The 21,242-nt window shown below is 51.6% G+C and overlaps 1 protein-coding gene across 1 annotated transcript; it reads right to left on the bottom strand.

Annotated features, from left to right (window-relative positions):
• Positions 1-6,397: 6,397 nt before the first annotated feature.
• Aqp1 (aquaporin 1 (Colton blood group)) lies at positions 6,398-18,756 on the bottom strand. The gene is made up of 4 exons (XM_021164728.2): positions 18,186-18,756; positions 9,400-9,564; positions 9,079-9,159; positions 6,398-8,357 (listed from the first exon to the last, which is right to left on the bottom strand). Exons 1-4 carry the CDS (start codon positions 18,567-18,569, stop codon positions 8,178-8,180), a joined length of 810 nt encoding a protein of 269 aa, XP_021020387.1. The 5' UTR covers positions 18,570-18,756; the 3' UTR covers positions 6,398-8,177.
• Between the last annotated feature and the right edge of the window lie 2,486 nt (positions 18,757-21,242).

Here is a 21,242-nt window from a genome sequence, read left to right as displayed (position 1 = left end):
CCATGAAGTCTCAGCACCTGCCCAGCAGGAGATCAGAGACAGAAGATTAGCCTCCAGGCAGGGAGAGGAGGTGGGAAGGTCAGGAGGGCAGGGCTTTGCAAATAGGTCTTTAGAACACAACCCTCCAGCAACTTCCAAAAGTGTGGGGCCCAGAGGCTGAGGATGCAAGATGCTGGTTTCATCTGGCTACACTGCAGGGGATGGAGAAGGACAGGCAGGCACTGGTTGGAAGGCAGCTGTCTGGACTGGGTCTTATTTCTTTGGCCAGAGTACTAAGGGGTTCTGCTACTGACCTGCTTCCAACCTTCTTCTTGGTGCTGTATTCCAGGGGACCTGAGATGAAAAGGGGGCTGCCAGTGTACCCCAGCTAAGCAGAGGCAAGATGGAGATGGAGGTTACTGGGTATCACAGCTCCCTAGGTGAAATGTTGGCCTGCATCCTCCTGAGGAGGCCAGACAGCGGGGTCAGCACTGGACGGAACACCCCCCCACCACCACCACGGGTGAAATCCCCGTCTGCTTAGTTGCTTTCAGATCTAACAGCCTAGGCTTTCTTTTCCCTTCCAAAGATCTCACCAAGGGTGACCTGGGTTGGCTTCCCACTCATATAGAAGGATAGCAAGGGATGGGAGCTGGGGCTCTCAGAATCTTCTGGAAGCAAAGCCACAGCCTCCCCGAGAATTTGTGATCTGGTGTCTCCGAGCCCTACATTCCTGGAGGCAGATGTTCTGCCCCTCCCTGCTCAGGAGGTCATTGGCAGCTGGGCAATTCTTGGAGTCCGTCTCGCGTGGTCGGTGCCCTGGGCCACCCGCCACAGTTCAGGCGCATCAGTGATTCTGGGAACTTCATGAACAGTTGAACAGTCATTTCATCTCAGGGCCTAGGAATCTGCGAGGAGAGCAGAGAAGGCTCTTGGGGTCTGCGGGATGATAGAAGAGAGAAAAATTGAGATCCTGCAAAAAAGGGGGCAAAAAGAGCAGATAAAGGAGGGCCTAGGAAGCCCTGCCCATTTCCAGGTGCAGGTGAACACGCCGGATGCAGGAAAAACACATCCTGGATGCTGACTCCAAGGTGATGTGCAGGTCAGGCCCCTGCTCATGCTAAGTCACTTGCTGGACCTGCCTCCCAAACCTGGTTTGAGTGAGACACCTGGCTAGCCCTGTCTATGCTGTATGTTCTTTGGTGTAGATTGTCAGCTGAGAAACAGGTTGAACAAAGACACAGGTCGTCGGTACTCTTAGCAAATTTAGAATTTAGTATCTATGTGAAAGAAAATCAGTGGAAAGAGAAAGAAATCCTGGAGGAGGAGGGAGCAAAATGACATTGTGTGTGTCAGTAAAGGAAAGTGATCAGTTCAGACATCTACAAAGAAGGTGGATAGGGACATTGATGTCACATGACCTGACAAAGCTTTGCGTTGCTTGCTATGCATATAACACTGAGTAACTCTACTCAGAAGTGAGGGCTACCCTGTGGCTGCCCTCATGTCTTTCAAAACTCAAGAAAAAGAAATGTGTCCTTGGAGTTCAAAGAAATGAGCAGAAGGGTGTGAGGTGGACATGGGGTATTTGTGCAATTGTAACTCTGGTGGATTCCATAGTCAGCTCAGATTCAGTGTGGGCATTCCACAGGAGGGCCTAGCAGCCCTCTGCAGTGAACTGATCACATGCAAGAGTGTGTGCGTGTATGTGTGTACACGCGCACACTCACACATACATGCACCCAAACACACACACCAAAATGACACATGAGATATATTAACAACTCAAAGGCATAAATGCCACCCATCAATTTTTAAATTAACCTAAACAAATTTTATTGCTTTCTTTGGTGTCTGTTTTCTATTTAAGTTGCATTACAAACAATATATGCTAAATTTAAAAAATAAGGACGTTCATGTTAATAAGGTGCCAGGACACACTAGCCTATTCTAGAATATCAGAGGCTGCAGCCAGTGTGGGCTCTGATCCTGGAGGGCTTTGTTCCATTATTAATTTTTCAGGTTCACATTTTGCCCCTCTGGATTAGACTCATATGCAGAGAGTCTCTCTTCCCTTGCCTATGATGTCATAACTGCAGACATTATGAGTCTGTCACTTACTTTGCAGCTGATTTTAAAAATCTGTGCTGGCTAGTCCCCTGATAACCCAAGCTGAGCTAATTAGATGTGAACTACAGCATGAAGGTAGGTAAAGCAAATGACACCCACGCATAGAGTCGCCGGGGGCACAAGATACTCCTGTAGCCTCTGCTTGTGTGGTAGTCTTGGTCCTGGACTAGGCTGCAGATCCATAGAGGCCTAAGTCTGTACTCCTCAAGGATTGAACTGGGCTTCCCCCAGACAGTTAACTAAAGGGTCTCTGGACAGACAGAAGGGCAAATTAAAACAGGGTATGACAGAAGATGTCCCCACTCTCCAGCACAAGTGCATGTGCATGGACACTTTGACCCTTAATCTTTACTGAATGGACAACTCTATGAATTAAATTTGTTCTCCCACAAGAAAGAATCACGGTATTTAAAAAAAAAAAAAAAGGAGACTAGAAATGGAGCTGAATTGGTAGAGTGTTGGCTTAGCATTCACGATGGAGGCCTCAGCATTGCATAAAATACATTTGTTGGCCCAGAACTTAGACGCTAGAGGTTGGAGGATTAGAAGTTTAAGATCATCCTCAGCTATGGTTAGTTAAGGCCAACCTGGGGACTTTATCTCAAACTAACACAACCAAGTGCAGCCAAGTTGCCCTCCAGCTGCAGCTAGGTGGTGGTACCCTCTCTCTGTGCCCAGTCAGTAAGCTACAAGAAGATCAATAGAACAATCTCTGCATGCAGTGTTTCTTGAAGTTGCTGGACACCCTTTTATCACAAGCCCCATTGGACACTGGTCTCAAAGTGGGGCTTGTGAAGATGGCCCTGTAAGCAAAGACTTCACCTGCCTTCCCTTTTAGCACTAAGCATGGTAAACACCAGCACCTTTGGTCCTTGGCCTCCCAAGAATGGCCTCACCCAGCCCCCTTGCTAGGAAGCAAATTCCAATCATCGTCTTCATTGTATTCTAAACCTAAAGAAAACAAGGCATCATGCCCAGCAGCTCGTCCATAAAACATTAATCACTGTCCCCTCCTCGAGAAGCCTCTGACCAACCAAGGTATGCTCTACAGGAGCCATGGAAAAATCCTAACGGCCCCACACATGGCCTGGCCACATTGAGGGTGGGGGCCTGGCACCGGTTCCTCCAGTGCTTTTCCAGCCAGGTTCCTAGCTTTGGTTCCAAGGATGCTGGGGACTAGCCTGGGAACCCCAAAGAAAAAGAATCTTCCACACATCTATCAGGTTCCCCAAGGTATTGTGGTCCTTAGGGTCAAGTGACAAGTGGCTACCTTGGGCCACCACACCTTCCACTGGAGCCTGCTTTGAGCCCATGGGTAACAGTGCCGGGACCAAGGCCAGTATAATAGGTCACATCTCCTCATCAGGTCATCTAGCCTAGGGTGCCTGCCAAGACCCAGCACCCAGAAAGCAGAATCCCCCTGATCCTGGGGAAGAATTTGAGCTATTACAAGAGAAAGAGGTAGCGGAGGAGATGGCGTAGCGAGTAAAAGCGCTTTGCCACACAAAGCGTGATGATCCGAGTTCATGATCCTCAGAATCCACACACAAAATAACAACTGCAACAACAAATGTAAAAGAGGAAGAAAGAACGCAGTCACATCGGTAAACCCGACCTTCCCCCTACTGGAAGATGGAACAGAGTTGGAAGAATCCATGTGGAAGTATAGAGGCCAGGCCAGGGAGCCTGGCACAAAGAGACCTGTCTCAAACAAGGTAAAAAGGCAAGTACTGACACCTGACCTCCACAAGAATGCTGTGCCATTTCTATCCCTCATACGTGAACACACACACACACACACATTGGCCTCTCTCTCTCCTCTCTCCTCTCTCTCTCTCTCTCTCTCTCTCTCTCTCTCTCTCTCTCTCTCTCTCTCTCTCTCTCCTCAAATACATACACATGTACACAGGCTGGGATTGGAGGATAAGGATCTGCAAGGATTCTAGATTTCTACATGTTTAGAAACAAAGAGTATTTACCCAGCACTAACACTGATAGGACACTGAACACGGTCAGCTATGGCTGGTCCTCACTGCAAAGGGGTTTGGAAAGTCTTCTAATCTGCCCCAGGCCTGATCAGGAGCCTCTGATGGGATGTGGCAATCGCAGTGTTGCAGCATTTTGCTCTTGTGAGTTTAATGGAAAGACAAATATTCTAGGATTCAGTGGCGCTAGAACATATCCTGCTTCCTTGTAGGCCAGGTGCAGAAGGCACGACCTTCCGTGCTGTGTGAACCATCCTTGGGTTAAGACTGTGGATAGTTTTGATAGGGGTGGGTGACCTGTAGTCTAGTCTCAGCTAGGTTGTTACAGTTGGAGGCAGGTGACAGGTGTCCCCCACCAAGGCACCTCACGTGCTAGTCACCTGACTGTTCAGGAGCCTGGGGACAAAGGTTGAGTCCTTGAGACTTTCAGGAAACTTCCTGCCTGTGTTAAAATCAGATTAACAAAACAGACTTGATACCTGAAGTTTGTCCTCTGACCCCTGCTTATTCAAGAAGCCCCATCCCATCCCATCCCATCCCATCCCATCCCATCCCATCCCATCCCTTCTCAAATCCACTCATCTGTGTTAGGCCAGGTAGAACTTAAGCAGAACAAAGTCTGAAGAAGCTGGGAGATGTATGCCTGGAGCGCTGATCCCTTGGAAGTGTCTAAGACAGTCTGGCCCTAAAGCTGTTGCACTTAAACGGACTGTGTATATAAGGCTTAACTTGGTGCATCATTATCCCTCACGGTACAGCATTGGCCTTCCCCTACTCATATACTCTACAAACAGGCTGACCATACTCCCTCCCAGTTGGAAAGTAGGTAACGGTTAATGGAAGCAGCCTCAGTCTGGTGCTGCCTCAAGCCATGACCATGTGTGTGTATCTAGAAGGAGCAGGCTTCTCACAGTGTTCGGAGTTCCAGGAGAAGCCTTTTCCATTGTGCCTCCCTGTTACCCTATAGGAATGGATGCAGCTGCAGCTCAGCCTGGCTTCTCTGCTGGCCCAGGGATAACTCTACAAAGCATGACAACAACACAGCTCAGCATCACATAATGTACAATGGAGACAGCCAATTGTTGAAGCCAGGCACAGCAGGTTCAAACTTCAATCCCAGCACCATCCTGCTGTGTAGCCTTGAGCAAATGATTTCACCTTCAGGACCCCACACAACCTCTGTAAATGTAATGTTGCAAGTCACAGCAAGGTCTCTAATACTTCATAGGTACTCCAGAAACTCCAGCTACTTCTCTAGGAGCTGCCTCTATGTTCTAGGATTCTAGAAATTGCAACTTACAGAAGTCATGTGAGAAAGACTATATTGTGGGGTTGAGCAGAGGTGGGAGGAGCTGATCAGGAATTAAGTAGCTGGAGTCCACCGTGGTAGGAGACTGAGGGGACTGGAGACCTAGAGCGTGGGACAAGGAAGAGGCAGGCTAAGAGGGACTGTGAGAGATCTTGGCACGCCCTCACACATGAGTCTGTGAGGCTTTGGGCTAGCCTCTACAGTGTTCCTACAGCCTCGCAGTCTCTCATTCCAACAGCACATACCTCACCAAGAAGAAGCCAGGGAAGTTTAGATGGGCTGAAGTAGCTCCAGGGTCCTTGTATACTGCAGTCAGTTAGAAACACTACACTAAGCCTGCTCCACTGTCACCTCCTAGGCCTTCACTCCAGAAACATGATGACATGCTGAGCCCTCCTCATGCCCCTTCCCTCTCAGGCTACACTCTGATGACACGTGTGCTTGCCACATGGCGAGTGTTTCATAAGCTTGAGGGTTCGTGCCTCCTGGAGCAAGCCTCTGTAGGAAGGAGCAGGCTTGCCAATGCATGGCCTGTTCCCAGTGGCTAAGTTCACAGGTGCCTCTGAAGTGTTTCAATGTCACACATGGGGTCAGTGACAGGACCTAGGGTTCAAATCTCTGTAAAGCATAGCACTGGACTCCTGGGAGTTCCAAGACATAAGTATGGGTGGACCTTCCAGGGCAAGCAGAGCTGTAGCTCCTCAGCTCTGCCCTGAGGAGAATACAGAAGCCAAAGTGGCTCCTATCACCCCACTTAAACTGGCCTGAACTTTCCCTTCACTTCCCATAGTTGTCTCATAGATTTCCACAGCTTCCGAAGTTCCCTTATTAAGGACAAGAAGGGTCTGTGGTATAACTGTACCCATCCCCTGGGGCCAAGGGCACCAGGGCATGGCACACTGGGAGGCATAGAAATGAGAATAATCCCTTCACAGATAGGAGTCCCTTGGTGGGGATGCAATACCAAGAAAGCAAAAACCACAGGAGGCCTGGAGGACCTTACAAGTCATTGTCCTTTATTTTTCTTACCATAAGATGAAATTCATTTGCAAAGAAACATACACAGAGCAGACAGATACAGTGTCCTGGTTCACAATGGCCAGAACCAGGTGGGATGGGCCTGCCCTGCCCCCCTCCAGCACAGCTCTCACCACCTCCACCCCCACCCTCACCCCTACCCTCACCCCTGGCCCTTAGCCATTGCCCAGGCAGAAACTGAGAAGCTGGAGGTGAGAGGAGTCCACGTCATTGACCATGGGGTGGCCAAACATGGCCTTGACTGCTAAGCTTGATCCAATATGATACAGTTGAGCATATGGGTCCTCAGTGCCCTTATCTGTTAAGTGGGTACAGTGCCTGCTAGGGAACGGAGACGAGTGTGCAGCTGTGATATGCCAGTGGTCAGTGGCCTCCTGACTCTTCTGCTGCTTCTAAGCACCTGAAGGATGTGGCTCTCGGTTCACAACGTGGTTAAGGGCACAGTGGTAGAGCCGCTCTGGATTGATGGGATCCAATGGAATGACCTAGAGCTAAATGCAACCCCTGAGCTGACTGCACTCTGAGCTGTCCTTGGGCTGCAGCACAAGCTGTAGCATTGGGCCAATGCAGAGAGAAGACTGTGCCTGGAGGCACAGAGTGAGCCTCTGCAGATTGTCCAGGCTCCGGTCACACTCATTCAGCCAGGAGCTCACAAGCCAGGGCCAGAGTGACCTCCTTGCTCATGATGAACTAAGGGCATCCAACCCCCTGTGTGCCCAGCATGGGCATCTGTTCAGGGTCTGTTGCATAGCTAGCTGCTTCTCTCCTCAGACATGACACTGCACATAGCCCAATGCTCTTTAACAAACACACACACACACACACACCAGATCTATACTGCAAGGGAAACTGGAGGACTGAAATAAACATCCAGTCGGTGCCATGTTACACGGGCAGACCCACTAGAGCTAGGTAAGATAGTGTGAGCTCTTCTTCCACCACAAAATGACCTTCGTTCTGCTACAGCTAACCCGCCTCCAGGAAGGCTCTGTGTGTGAACAGGCACGTCTTGCATCCCACACTGATTCTCTGCTCCGTGGCCCATCCACGTGTGCTCGTGGGCTGTGGATGCTGGGAAAGAGCTCAGGCCAGGTACACAAAGCAGTGCTGTTGAGACTGTCCCTTCTAGAACCTGTGGCATGTCCACACTTACAGAATCCCCAAAGCTGTCCCTTCCTTGCCACTTTACAGATGTGATCACTGAGGCCTCAGCACAGGGACAATTCCAAGGTCTTAGAGTGAGTTCAAGGGGAAGGGTCCTGGAGGTAAGTCAGACCAATGGGGAAAGTTAGGGGACCTCTTCTCCCTCAAAGTTCCTTTGGGGATAAGGTGCCTACTCCAAGGAAGGCTGCGGTCAAAGGCACAAAGCGACATTGGCAGAATCCCAGGCACCTAAGGTGGGGGACTTGCTGGGCAGCTTTGGAATGAGGGGGACTTCCTAGCACACTCTGAGGGGACAACTAGCAGGTGGGTCCCTCACTTTCACTCCTCCGTGATGTCAAAGGAGTGGGGTGCTGAGTTGATAAATCTTGGTCCCCAGGAAGCTCTGAGACCAGGAAATAGAAAGAAAGACAGTGATATTACTGCCCCAGACAAGGCTAGACCATGTGGGTCAGGCAGGTCTTGGGGAGTGACTTTGGTCAGCTTGTCAGAGTGTCTACAATATGATTTTGGCCCTCCCCTCCCTCCGCCCATCCCTGCCCCACCCCCATATAGATGCCCAGGCCAAGCCTCCTCTATTTGGGCTTCATCTCCACCCTGGAGTTGATGTCGTCAGCATCCAGGTCATACTCCTCCACCTGGCCACTGGTCCACACCTTCATGCGGTCTGTGAAGTCGCTGCTGCGTGGGGCCAGGATGAAGTCATAGATGAGCACTGCCAGGGCACCCCCAATGAATGGCCCCACCCAGAAAATCTAGGAAAGAAGCGTGAAAGTTTAGAAGACAGCTTGCCACACCCCCTCTCCCCCTAGGAGTCTCCCCCTCCCCTCTGTCTTGAGTCAGAAGCAGACGACCAGCCCCCTACTTTCTGATCCCAGTGCCCCGTCAGAGTAGTTCCAGACCAGGGTGTGTAGTGGGGACATGTCCTTGCCACTGTACACAGCTCATATATCTCCGTAACAGCTCATTCCTGAGGATGGCTGCTACTCCCTTCCCCTAGCCTTGGAAGGTTCCCAGAGATGGGCTAGTCTAATAGAAAGGTAGCCAGGAACACACAGACCAGCAGTAATTAAAGCTAAAATCTATGCCATGTGTCCTCTCTCATAGCTCTGCTTGCAGACACGGGTCCTCTCCTGATGGGAGAGGCAAGGATCCTAAGCCCACTTCATTCAAAGTCTAGGAAACAAAGGCACAAAACCTTCCTGAAGTTGCTAAATCCAAAGGTGGCAGGGCCAAGATCTGACCCCCACTGTCCACCACACTGTTGGGATGACAGGGCAAGGCAGTAGGCTTGAGTTGCCAAAGTAGACGACACTAATCTTGTCATGATCTGAACCCCTCCCTTCATCTCAGGGTTTGGTTTCCTGATTTCCTCTGTCCTACCTGTTTTCCCAAATCTCTATGAGAGGAAAAAAATCCCTCAAAGGTGGAAGGAACTGGCTTCCACCATGCACCTGGCTGCCCACAGTGACTTACCCAGTGGTTTGAGAAGTTGCGGGTGAGCACAGCAGAGCCAAATGACCGGGCAGGGTTGATACCACAGCCAGTGTAGTCAATCTAGAAGGAGAGCGTGTAAGGAACAGGAATGTAAGGGAAATGACAGGTGGGATGGGAAGACAGAAAGAGCAGACCAGGAGAAAGTGACATGATTAGAGGTCCCCGTGTCTTTTCTATGCCACCAGAGTGGGTCTGCCATCCCCCACCCCGTGGAAGTTCCATCCAGAGTACTGCAGACACCCACCTCTTACCTTGGCCCTGATCTCCCCATGACCCCAACCTGGGAATTCCCTTACTCACCGCCAGCAGGTGTCCAAGGGCCACAGACAAGCCAATGGCAAGCGGGGCTGAGCCACCTAAGTCTCGGCGCCTCCGGTCAGTGGTGGCCAGAACGCACAGTACCAGCTGCAAAGTGCCAATGATCTCAATGCCCAGGCCCTGGCCGGAGTTCACACCTTGAGCCAGCTGCAGAAAAGAGGAGCAAGAAGGCCCAGGTGGCAATTGTAAGGAGACTCCCAGAGCACCAGGCCCAGGCACCAAGAGACAATCTTTAACCACATCATCTTATTACTGAGCCTCTCACTGTGTGACCCCAGAGGGGACACGGCAAACAATGAACATCAGGCCCTGTCTCCTCCCACACCTGTTGCTGCTCTAACGTCATCCCCAGTCCTGTCTAGACTGCTCAGAGGCCCAGGGTGACGCAGGGTCTCTTTGTTGGCTGCATGGCATGCCCAGTGTTACAGGTAAGAGGTGAGAGTCAGACATGGGAGGTGGTCAGGGATGTCTGGGAGAAGAGAAGTATGGGTAGGAAGAATCAAGTGGAGATCCTGCCTCATCCTTGCAAGTCCAATTCTTTCCCTATCTCCATCTCATTTCCCTTCTGCATCGCCTCTCGTCCATCTTCTCCCTCCCAGCCTGCCTTCCCTCTCTTTGGCAACATGGGCCCAAGCACTGTGTAGTCTGGCTGCTCCTGCTCCTAAGCCACTTTTGGAAAGATGACTCATGTAAAAAGAAGGGAGTGAGAACTGCCAGGAAGTCTCTGGAGCCCTGTGGTACCTGCAGCTGCCCTGAGAAGATCCTTACAGGGGATCCAGACAGCTGCTCCAGGTTGGGTGCTGAGGCCAGGCTCACCCGACAGAGCAGCTGGGGCATCTTGCTGAGGGTGCGGGGATGCCTCTCTTTGGTCTCCCTCCCAGAAGGGACAACCGAGTCTCACCCAAAAAAGCTGACACTGAAGGCTCACTTCCAGTTTCTCCCCCGCCCCCCGACTGAGCAGTGGTATCCCCAATGCTGACAAGTTTTCTTCAGGATAGGGGAGGGGGGATCTTCCCGGTTCAGCCCTGAGGCCATCTCACAAGAACAATACTCTTCCCGCCTTTGTCTGCTGTGCTGGCTCTCAGGGAGTGACTCACATCCCCTCCACTGCCTTGAAGCCCCAGCTTTGGACCTTTCCTGGCCAACCCGAAAGCTGTGTCTCCTACCCCCAGCGAGTCTTCTGGGGCAATGCCCACCTATCCTTTGACTATCGTAGAGGCAACAGAGGTAGAATCCCAGTGTTCGGGTTTTTACTCTTCTAGTGGGCACCATGAACATGGCTGTCTCTAAGCCTCAGTTTCTCCATCTGCAAAATGGGTTTAAGGTCTCAGCTCCATCTAGACTCTAGAGCCTCTAGGAGATTCAAAGATCACAGGACATTTGGAGAAGGAGGCAAAAGTGAGAACTATTGGGTAGTGGAGATGGAAGGGAAGAATAGCTGTGTTCCTGAAGCTGGGACGGCTTGACGGAAGAATGACTACAAGTCCATAATGGCTATCTCCACTTCTGCCTGGAAAGCCTGTGGCCCTCATTGACATTCATGGCTTTTTTTCCCTCCATCTCCCCTACTCTCTTAGGCTGGCCTAATTGCTGGCTGGCAGAAGTCCTGCGCCGAACACTTCCTCACCAATGAATGGAGCTCTCCCTAAGCCTCCTGCTCAGATCCAATCCCCACCCTGCCCTTCTCACAGATGTAGCCAGAGCCAGTTTGTCTCTTCCCCTGGTTCTCAATTAGGGTTGAGTCCCATGTCCTATTCAAGGTACCACTTTCTATCTACACAGAGCAGAGCAGGCCCTGGTTCCAGAGGTCTGAGTTCCCTGGAAGCAGGAGACAGCTATCTGGTCTTGGGAACTCCGGAAGAGCTCTGACTCCTGAGAGCCAAAGACATAGGCTGACAGCCTTCCCCTTCCAATGCCCACCACCATCCCAGCAGCAGCCACCTCGCTTGCCTCGGCAGCTAATGAGGCCTGCTCTCCTGCTGCCTAATGGACTGAAGCTACTTACATCTCGGAAAACAGTAAGAGGGTTAGAGACAATAAAGGTCTGCGGAAACTCGATGTCCGGGAAAGAGCAGATTAGAAAAGCCAACCACAGCGATTATGTACAGCCCACTACATTTCAAACGACTACTTAAACAGGGCCCAAGCCCAGTTATTGTCGATTATCTCTGGAGAAGATCCATGTTTGCACATGTGTGCAGAGTGTTGCCTAGATTTTCACCGACTCTAGTCGAAAGAGCGACACTCGGTTTTGTGAACGCAGGTGTGAGTGATTGAACAGGCCACGCAGCTCTTGTGGAGCATTTAAAGCTGCTGGTCACTAGACCCTGGCGGGCTCAGGTCTTATAGCATAGTGCACCAGCTCTACCGAGCTTTCGATGGGACTAGGCTTCTTTCTTCCCCCATCTGCCACAGCCTCCTGGAATCATCACTGCAGTTGAGTATCTCAGAGAAGAGGAGTCCATCTGCCATCTAGCTGGTGTTTTTGTCCCTCCTGGTCCGCACATCTCTGAGGGGAGGCTCATTGAAAGTGCAGTTTCCAGACCTCCCAGCCTCTCTATAATAGCTGACTCCAACAAAGCCCTTAGAGTGAAGGGCCCATGCCTTCACAGGTTAGCTGGGAAATGAACAGCCAACCAGTGGCCTTTGAGGCTCATCTGTGAGGGGACAGAGCAGGTACATATATTCTTGTCTCAGGGTTGACGTCACCCCAGGCTCATAAGCGGATGTGCTGGCTACAAGGGAACTAGACGGATCCCAGCTTGAAATGGGTTGCTGGCAGGAGGTGGCTCTGAGGCTGCCAGTGTCCCAACCCAGGGTGGACCTCTGCATGCCACGCTACCTGAACCCTCCCTGCCACTTGAAGGCAGGCCACCAGGACAGCTCAAAAAGTCCCAGGCATGGGGCCCTGACTTTGGAATAAGAGCCTCCTGTGCCCCACCCTTGAGAAGCAGCAGAGTCCAGAGCCAGGCCTGGCTGAGGCTGAGCCTCTGCTCTCAAGGAACAGCTCAAGAGACATGGCTGTCTGCCCACCACATCGTCTCCAGTACTCAGCACTGGCCCACCAGGGAGCGGTGGGCCCCACCTCATCACCTCTCAGACAGCGCTTACGTATGCTCGGTGAACAGCTGTGTGGGTATGTGCCAGCTGTGTCTACAAGTGGCCGTGTGTCTGCGGTGGTTTTCGCCTTGACTTTTTTTTGTTGTTAGACCTTAACGGGTTTATTACAGAATAATTAAATGATCTAAGAACTATCAAAATATTAGACCTATAGTCAGTAAAAACAATTTAGACTAAAATTAAATTATTTTTAAAAAATGCACAACTACAGGAATCAGATCAAACCATACTCAACGTGAATGTTTTTAATAATCCTCCCTTAGAAACTGATAGAATGAGCCGGTCCAAAACAAAAAGGCTAAGAACACAAACAAGTGAGAATTAAACCACATAGGCAGCAATACTTGATTAAAGGAAAGTAGGGAAAACCCTCACCTCGGGATTAGAGACTAGTCAGCCTTTTTAAGTCCCTGGGGAACATTTACACAAGCTGATAAGGTCCTGGCCAAGTCCTCCTGAGCAGAGCCCAGGATTCGCTGTGACACCATGCTGGGCATGCTCTGCAGAGCAGGGGCTCTCTGCAGCACAAAGTCCCAGCTGGCTTCTGTGTATTTGCACTGGTGTGTCTGATGGCATTTCTGAATGCGTCACTATGTCCCTCGTGCCCCATGCCCACAGGGGTGGTGCCACTACTATCTGGAGGAGGGAAGAGAGAGACCCCTTGAGTGAGGGCAGCTGCTCTCAAAGGCCCTTTATTTGCTCCCAGAGCCATTTTATCTTTCTGACAAGAAACAATACACAAAGCAAAGGTTTCCAGCTTCCTTTCTGCCTTTTCCTTACTGCAGGGCAAGGAGAGGAAGAGGCTCCCTTGAGAACCTTCCCCCTCCTGTGTCCACAGATCGAAGCAGAGTTGACAGCATGTTCTTTGCCCTATGTCATGTATGTGCATGTGTGTGTACATGTTTGTAGAAGGTTGAGCACAGCCCTGCCCTGACATAACCCTCTGTACAACCTAGACAAGCATCTATAACTTGCTTGGGTCTCATTTCCCAATAGCAAAATGCAGGCGGTGGCCTCCACTCTAGCCCCAAGCAATCTTCAGGTTCCTCCTTGCCTGAAGTCAAGTAGGCACCCTCTAGCCAGCATTCAGAAACCTGAGTTCAAGTCTCTATCTCCCATTCTCAGTTTGGCATAAAGCCTGCGGCACAAAACCTCTTACCCACCTACACTGCACCTCCACACAGCCAAGCTCACCCAGAGCAGTTCCTTGTCAGGGGGGTCCAACCTGCATATTTCTAGAGATAGGGGGCTCATCTGTTTAGAGGAAGCCACTTCCTGAGTTAAAAAATAATCCTTTATACAGAATAGAAACTCCCCTCTGGAGAGTCTCTTCTGGAATTTCAAGCCCCTAAAGGGCTTGAATCTCACACCTGCCTGATGTCTTTGATCTATGGGATTTAGTCTCTGTCCCAAGGATGCTTGGGAACATTAGCTGTTTGGGTAATTAAAGAGAGCCCCCACCCTTTGCTCATCCCACTTGGGCTGTTCCCACTCGTCCTAATACTGTGTGGTTGAGGAGCCCCTCTCGTCTCCAGAAAAAGGGCCAGAGAGAGGAGTCCCTGAACACTGAAGGCTTTGAGGACATTTTCCTGTCCTTATCTACAGGCATGAGGCTCAAGTTTCAACTGTCCAGGAGCCCTGAGACTCACAAGTGCTTCTAAAGAGTAGGGATAGGAAAGTTCCCAGGACAGAGAACTGCTACCAACAAGAACGTAAGGTTCTTCTGCCACCATGAATGGCCTCCAGTGGGGGAGAGGAGGGTGCTGGGGGGAGGAGAATGTGACCTGCGACACCCTGAGTGGGGCCCTAGAGAGTAGGGCTGCGTAGGGGCCTCCAGATGAGCTGCTGAAAGATGCTCAGGCTAGAAAGGGGAGCACCAGGGCAGAGGGGCTGACTCTGGGGTGGGGGTGGGGGGCAGGGTGGGAGCAGCTCTCCTCAGATGCCACCTGCATGAGCCTTCTTGGAGTGTTGTCTGTTAAATACTTGTCCCAAATGGACCACACTAGCTGTACGGATCCAGCAGATGCTGCAGAGGACCCAGACTCAGAATTTCTGTGGGAAGGAATGTCTGTCCTGCCACAAAGCTCCGCCTCTATACACTCTTCCCCCTGCCCTTTCCCTCCTAGCTTCTGCCTGGAAACAATAATTACAGGTCCCAGCTATGCTGTTACACCCAGCCCCCAGCTCTGACTCTGACCATGCTGGACTTGGTCAGGGCATTGGAAATTTATGCTTCTTATCCATAGCCCACTCCTAAGCTCTAGTAGAAGTGGCAAGGGACTCGACCCTGGTTGGCTTACAGGTAAGAAAGACCCTCTCTCCTCATGGTTGGGGAAGCTAACACCCAAGAAACTGAGAGAAATAAGCATTCAGGGCCTACACGCACGCACACACACACACACACACACACACACACTTTGGAATAGCAGGTGGAAGCATTTCCAAGTATTTGGGTCCTGAATCAATAGGACTGAGAGATGACCCTGAAGAGAATAGGTATACCCTCTGCCTGATACCCCCAGGAGGCTAGACTGGGAGGCTCTGGGAAGCTAATGTCCTCCAGAAACAGAGACCAGACAAGGTCCAGAGCTCCTACTGCCTTCAAAATCCAGCCTCCTACCATGACCCCAGCCTGCCCTAATTTCATGACCACCTCTACTCCTCAGCATCCCTTGCCCCTTTGCCTCAGCTACACCCAGAAGCCCCTTCTCAGTCCACATTTGGGTTCTTACAGGACGATCACTGGAGCTCTCCTGGCCCTCCCATCCTTTCAGTTCAAAAGTTCCCTGGCCCGCCCTGACACCTCTTATCTCACCTGCCTCCTGCCTGGTATCACAAGCAGCTGGGCAGTTTATCTGGTCTCGGGCCTATGAGCTGCCCAGAGTGGGGAGCCTGGCTGACCCAGCCTTACCCTCAGCACCCAACAGCCCCAGTCATTTCTGCAGGATGAGGGCCAGAAAGGGGAAGAATGAAAACAGCCAGGATGCCAGGACTCTAAGGCTCCAGCATCCTCAACTCTCCAAAGCTGGCCACACCCTCTTGTATCCTGTTCACGGGTTCATAGGTGGGAATTAGGGCCATCTAAGCCCAGCCTATTGCATGGAGCAACATAGGGTGCAGGTGCCTGACCTGGGGCAGAGAGCCTCAGAGCCTATATCCAGGGGTGCAAATTAGGCTCTACCTCTTTAACCCAGAAAGGACCAATGGCCTTATAGGAGGCCCATGGTCTCTCTAGGGCGTTTCCTGAGCCCTGACTTAGTCAGGAGAAAGTTGCCCCCACCATGTCCCTGGGGGACACCCCCTGACTCACCCAACCACTTCCTGCCGCTTTCCCCTCTATTTTCTTTGGAAATCTCCATGCCAACAACTCACCCCACCCAGGTTTTGGCGGCAGGATGAGGGTAAGAGCAGAGGGACTGTGAGAGCCTTCCCCGGGGAAGTAGAGGGAAGAGGCTGCCACCTGTTCCACTGACTGTTGTTCCTCTAAGGCACTGAGGCCATTCCCAGCCCCTCCATAACCAGGAGCCAGTGCCCCAAGAAAGCCACATGCCAAAGGTCCATTGTTTGTTTGGATGAGGTAGTAGGAACCTCAGCACAATATTTGGTCCCTCCTCTATGATGCCGCTGCTGGGGGTCCTCTTAGCCAAGCCCTTTGGGGGACAGTAATTTAGCTCCAGCCAACAATATAAGCCAGTAGTGTCAGAGTAGCAGGAATAACCCCAGAACCTAGGCTGCTTGTCAACCTCAGGATGCTCACCTCCAGGAAGACTCGGTGGTTAACAACAAACAGGGCTTAGGGTGCCTGCCTTCTTCCCCAAGCTGTTCTCACACTGGCCTGAAGCGTTTTTCTCCTTCAGCTGTATATATCTTGCCTGACACAGATACTCTGGCACCTCTGGAAAACTGGGGAAGGGGGGTAAGGAGTCTGAAGTGGGGTGTAGCCAGGCTCAGGTGCTGCCTGCCGAAGCAATCACATTCTGCCTCTGCCTTGGATGGCCATATTAGAAATGCAAAGCCTTTGCCAGCAAGGGCATAGGTCTTGCCTGTCACTTGACTTGGAAGAGACAAGATCTAGGAGGGAGCAGGCACTGCTTCCATCCTCCCCATCCCCCACCTCGGTGGGAACTTGAACCTCCCTGAAGGAATTCACTAAGGCACCTAGCCCTGCTCCTATTGGAGAGACTGAAGTCTAGAGGGACACGGCCCGTCTAACCCTGCTCCTTATGCCTACGGCAGCCAAGTTTTCTCCAGCTAAAGTCTAAACTCCAGCCATGGGGCTAATCTTCAATCCCCAGCTGAGCAGAGGTTGACTTAAAAGTGTGATGGTGAGGTGTCACTGTGGTACAGAAGTGCTCATCCCTGCAGCAGAGCCACGGCAGCTGCCCTCTGCACCAGACTTTCACCTCCCTCCTCCTGGTCTGCATCTCCAGGACCTGAACTTCAGCTGGGAAACGAAAGATGTCTAATCATGCATAGCTATCCAACTCACTGGACGGAGTCCTGGCTCACGCCCTTGCGCCTATCCCCATGCATCTACCCTGCTGGGGTCCAGCCAGCTTCGTTTCTCTGGACCTTATTCTACCACTCTGCCGTTAGTCTTTGCCTCTGGTGAGGGACTCCAGCCTATTCCATTCTGACACCCTACACCCTTACTCAGACACTCCTGCTAAACCCAAGTGAACTCAGTCATCATGGGCACTTAGCTAAGAAACTGGAAAAGGTCAGTGGCCAGGCAGCCACCACAGAGGCCACTTAGTCATGTAGAGTAGCCCAAAGACAGTTATGTTGAACAGTCGCCACGTACTGTTGCCAGCGTCTGCTTATCATTAAAGCCAGGAACAATGGGTACAAGTGCTTACACACTCTCCAACAACACAGCATCAACTTGAAAATAGCTTACACGAGTTCAGGACCCAGGCAGACACTCACACACCTTCGCTTCCACCTCCGCACACAACAAGCCAGCATGCCCCACGGTTCAGTGGCCAGGGACTGCTGAGCTGAGCCCTCCTCCTGAACTGGTATCTAGAAAACTCTCCCAAAGCTCCAGAGAGTGTGTTGTTCTCTCAACTTTGTCTAATTATTGGGGGTAGAGGGAGGAAAGGGGGCTGTCTCCTGACTTTCCGAGGAAGTTGATTTGGGGACCTGGCTAAGGATTAGAAGCCGATTAGAAGCCCAGGCAACTTATCAAGAGAGTCACACTCAGACACTTGCAGAAGTGGCTTTAAACACACTGGGTATCTGGAGAAAATGTACTCGGGACAGTAGGTAGAGGTTGCCTAGTGCACGGGGCTGCAAAGGGGGAAAGTGGCTGCTCAGGTAGCCCAGAAGAGGGCCAGGAAACTCGCCTGGAGGGAGGAGGAACTGCTGGCATGCACCTAGCTGCCCCTCCAGCTCATTCCTGGCAGTAGCTACTCTGCAGGGGACTTTGGCACAACCATACTGTCTAGCTCCTCCATTCTCACAGCACCAACCAGCAAAGAGACCATGCAGCACAACTGAGTTCTAGCCCCAGATCTCAGCATGACTCCAGAAACCTTCATCCTTCTCTCTGTTCTTCAGTATCCCCCTTGTACAGTAGGCAAATGGAGCCAGCTCCCTCTCTGTCTTCTCCTACAGACACCCTAAGCCTAAGATACCCCACTCACGTCATTGCGGCCAAGTGAATTGTCGACTAGGGAGGAGGTGATGCCCGAGAGAATGGCCGTGGCGACGATGGCTCCCACACACTGGGCGATGATATACATGACAGCCCGGAGGATGCTGATCTGACAGCTGAGCAGGAGCCCCAGTGTGACCGCAGGGTTGAGGTGAGCACCGCTGATGTGACCCACACTTTGGGCCAGAGTAGCGATGCTCAAACCAAAGGCCAGCGACACCTTCACGTTGTCCTGGACCACCGTCTGGTTTCTCTCCAGTGGGTAATTGAAGCCTAGGGCAGAACCGATGCTGATGAAGACGAAGAGGGTCATGGCCAGGAACTCAGCCACCACAGCCCTCCAGAAGAGCTTCTTCTTGATTTCACTGGCCATGCTGGCAGGGGCCTCGACTTAACCGCTGGATGCCTGGTGCTCAACTCCCTCCAAGAGCTGAGCCACAGCCTGGGCTGGGCCTATTTATAGGGCTGGGTGGGGGGAGCACAAAGGGAGGAAGGCCTCTCCTTGCTCCTGGCCCGCCCCACACCACACGAGCCTCCTCGCTGCGATGGATGCAGACAGGGCTCTGCTGTCTGCCTGCCAACTTTTTCCTTCCTCCTCTCCCCCTCCTGCCCTCCCTTGCTCCCTCCACCCGCCTCAGCCCTCGGCCCTGCCCAGCCTGAGGAGGCAGGAGGCAACCGTTGCTCTAATAGGCTTTGGGAAATTCTTCCAAGCTGGCTCTTCTCAGGGGGCCAGAGAAATCCAGGTGTCCCCGCCCAGCCTGCAAAGCTCAAGGGTGCCTGAGGGCAGAGGCTGGCACTCTAGAAGGGGTGGGGAATAGGGGTTGTCTGGACTCCCCAGACGGACATTGCCCTCCCTGGAGGTGGCACCAGAAATTGCCTGCCTGTCCCATCCCACTCTGAGCAGAGTTAGTAATCTGAAGTTCTCAGGCTGAGAAATCTGTGGGCCAGTCTGGCTTCCAATGTCCTGGCCTGGGCCAAGCAGCTGCATGTTACTTTGGTTATGTGTCCTCGCCCCCCGGGCCTCATTGATGGGAGTAGAGAAGCTTTCTGGGAGCCACCTATCATTCTGCAGACAATGGCAGACCTTAGCCAGGCAAGGTTGCTGGACAACTCCCCCAATTCCTCAAACTTAAAACAATTTGAGGCCATGATTTGAGAGGGGGTGGGGAAGATAATGCTGCTTAGGCTTTTTTTTTTTCTAATAGATAAAGTAGCTAGCAGGTCACTGAAGAGATGGAAGGGATGACAGCTGGACCTGAAAAGGAGAGAATGGGAGACATGGGCTGGGGCTAAGAGACAGATGCAGTGATGGGATGATAGGCGGAACAGCAGGAAGCGTTATCCGAGTGATGGTGGAAAGTGGAAGAGGTTCCCAGCCAGGCAGGAGACAGTGGCCAAGCTAGGGATGTGCTCACGCATACAATACTCAACTGGGCACTGGATTCAGTCACTAGCATCACAGGAAAAAACAGCACGTCAGAAACAGGAAGAGACAAACCGAGCAGAGGAGACCTAGGCTGGACCAGAATCTAGATAGAGAAAGAGGAGAGAGGAAGGTAAGGGGGACGAGAGGCACTTTCCAACACCAGGAGGGGAGGAGGGGAGACGGGTCCAGACAAAGCACCCACCATGTTTCATGTGTACCCCCAAAATCTGGAGTAAAGGACCAGAGAACTGGTCGGTCACTTGCCTACTGTTTGAGTGTGCTGGAAGGCATACCAGGCCCATAGGGAGGCTCTCTCTGTGGCCACAAGGTAGCACCTGTTATGATTGGTCCCTCTCTTTCCATCTTAGTCCTTATCAGAACCATTGGCTTCTTGCCCATCAGAGGTGGAAAAACAACACTCACTGAGAAAGAAGAAATGTCTTTGAGTCTGACATCTGTCAAGATAGGGCCAAGCACCTTCTATCCTACAGAGAATGACATTGTCTCTCAAGGGCCAGGTTGTATTCAGCCGCAGTCCTGGAACCAGACGTGACCTACAGAAATCCTGTGCTATGTTTGATGGGAGCAGGTGGCTGGTTGGGAAGTAATTTATCACCACACACCTAAACACTTAGGAGGCCAGGAGGAGTGGCTCTGAGCAGAAAGGTGGTGTAGTGGCTGCTTGGCAGCTGGATGCAATCAAAGACTTATTAACCCTCTAGAGAGGCAGTCAGGATGATGGAACAGGCACTTCCTGGAAGCTCTACCACATCCTATATTCTGAGAGGTTTCCCAGGGACACAGCCCCCTCAAGGAACTCACTCTTTGGGTCCAGGGGCCTCTAATCAGAAATCTGTCTGCAAGGCTGTGTAGGGCTCAGATCTGATGCTGTCTGGCTCAGGAACCCAATCAAGAAGATTCTAGGAAAACAGTAGGGAGAGCTGGCCCCGCACCAGAGGCTGGTGGGACCCGGCAGCAGAACTGTGCATCAGAACCAAGTGAGGTATATGAGCATTTGTGGACCTAAGCATGTCTGTCCCAAGAGGCTGTGGCAGTACCTGCAGACCAGGTTTGTAGCTGCAGTATGTGGTATGCTAGTGTGTGTGTGTGTGTGTGTGTGTGTGTGTAAAACAGTGGTGAGATTCTCTTGGATATTACTAATATTTTCTTTAGCACAAGTATTTTATTAGCACTAATATCATGTCAAACACCATTCTGGAGACCACGGGAACAATCATAGGCCACAAAGACCAGCCCCATGTCTTCTTGAATCTTCCCTTTTGCTACATAAGCTCATAAACTATTTAGACCCACTAACAACTGAACCTATGAACATGGCTTCATCCTTTGGACAAAGAAGATGCCATCAGAATGCAGACATTGCCTGAAATATCAGTGTGAACGTTTTCTATCACTACTTCCCACAATGCCCAGGGGCCCCTGCAATTCTGAACTGGCTATTTGCATGCTAAAGTGGAAAGGTTTCTGGCTGTATGTCAGGCAGAAAGGCCCTATACCTCATTCTTTTTCCCTGGCCTGTCACAATCCAGGCTGGTTGTCCAGGAGAGGCAGGCTGTAAACTAAGCAGTGCCTTGCTGAGTCTGGGGTAGCTGTCGGCGA

Source organism: Mus caroli, chromosome 6 (assembly GCF_900094665.2).
Source record: "Mus caroli chromosome 6, CAROLI_EIJ_v1.1, whole genome shotgun sequence".
In the NCBI taxonomy this organism is placed as follows: Eukaryota; Metazoa; Chordata; class Mammalia; order Rodentia; family Muridae; genus Mus; species Mus caroli.
This window is presented reverse-complemented; position numbering and strand designations above follow the sequence as displayed.

What these genes read in the sequence shown, in the direction of transcription:
- Aqp1 (XM_021164728.2), bottom strand. Translation starts at nt 18,569, where the DNA reads ATGGCCAGTGAAATCAAGAAGAAGCTCTTCTGGAGGGCTGTGGTGGCT. An exon ending in ATTCACTTGGCCGCAATGAC is followed by an intron (nt 9,565 to 18,185) that starts GTGAGTGGGGTA and finishes TCTTTTCTGCAG; the next exon opens with CTGGCTCAAGGTGTGAACTC. An exon ending in GCAACTTCTCAAACCACTGG is followed by an intron (nt 8,358 to 9,078) that starts GTAAGTCACTGT and finishes CTTCTTTCCTAG; the next exon opens with ATTTTCTGGGTGGGGCCATT.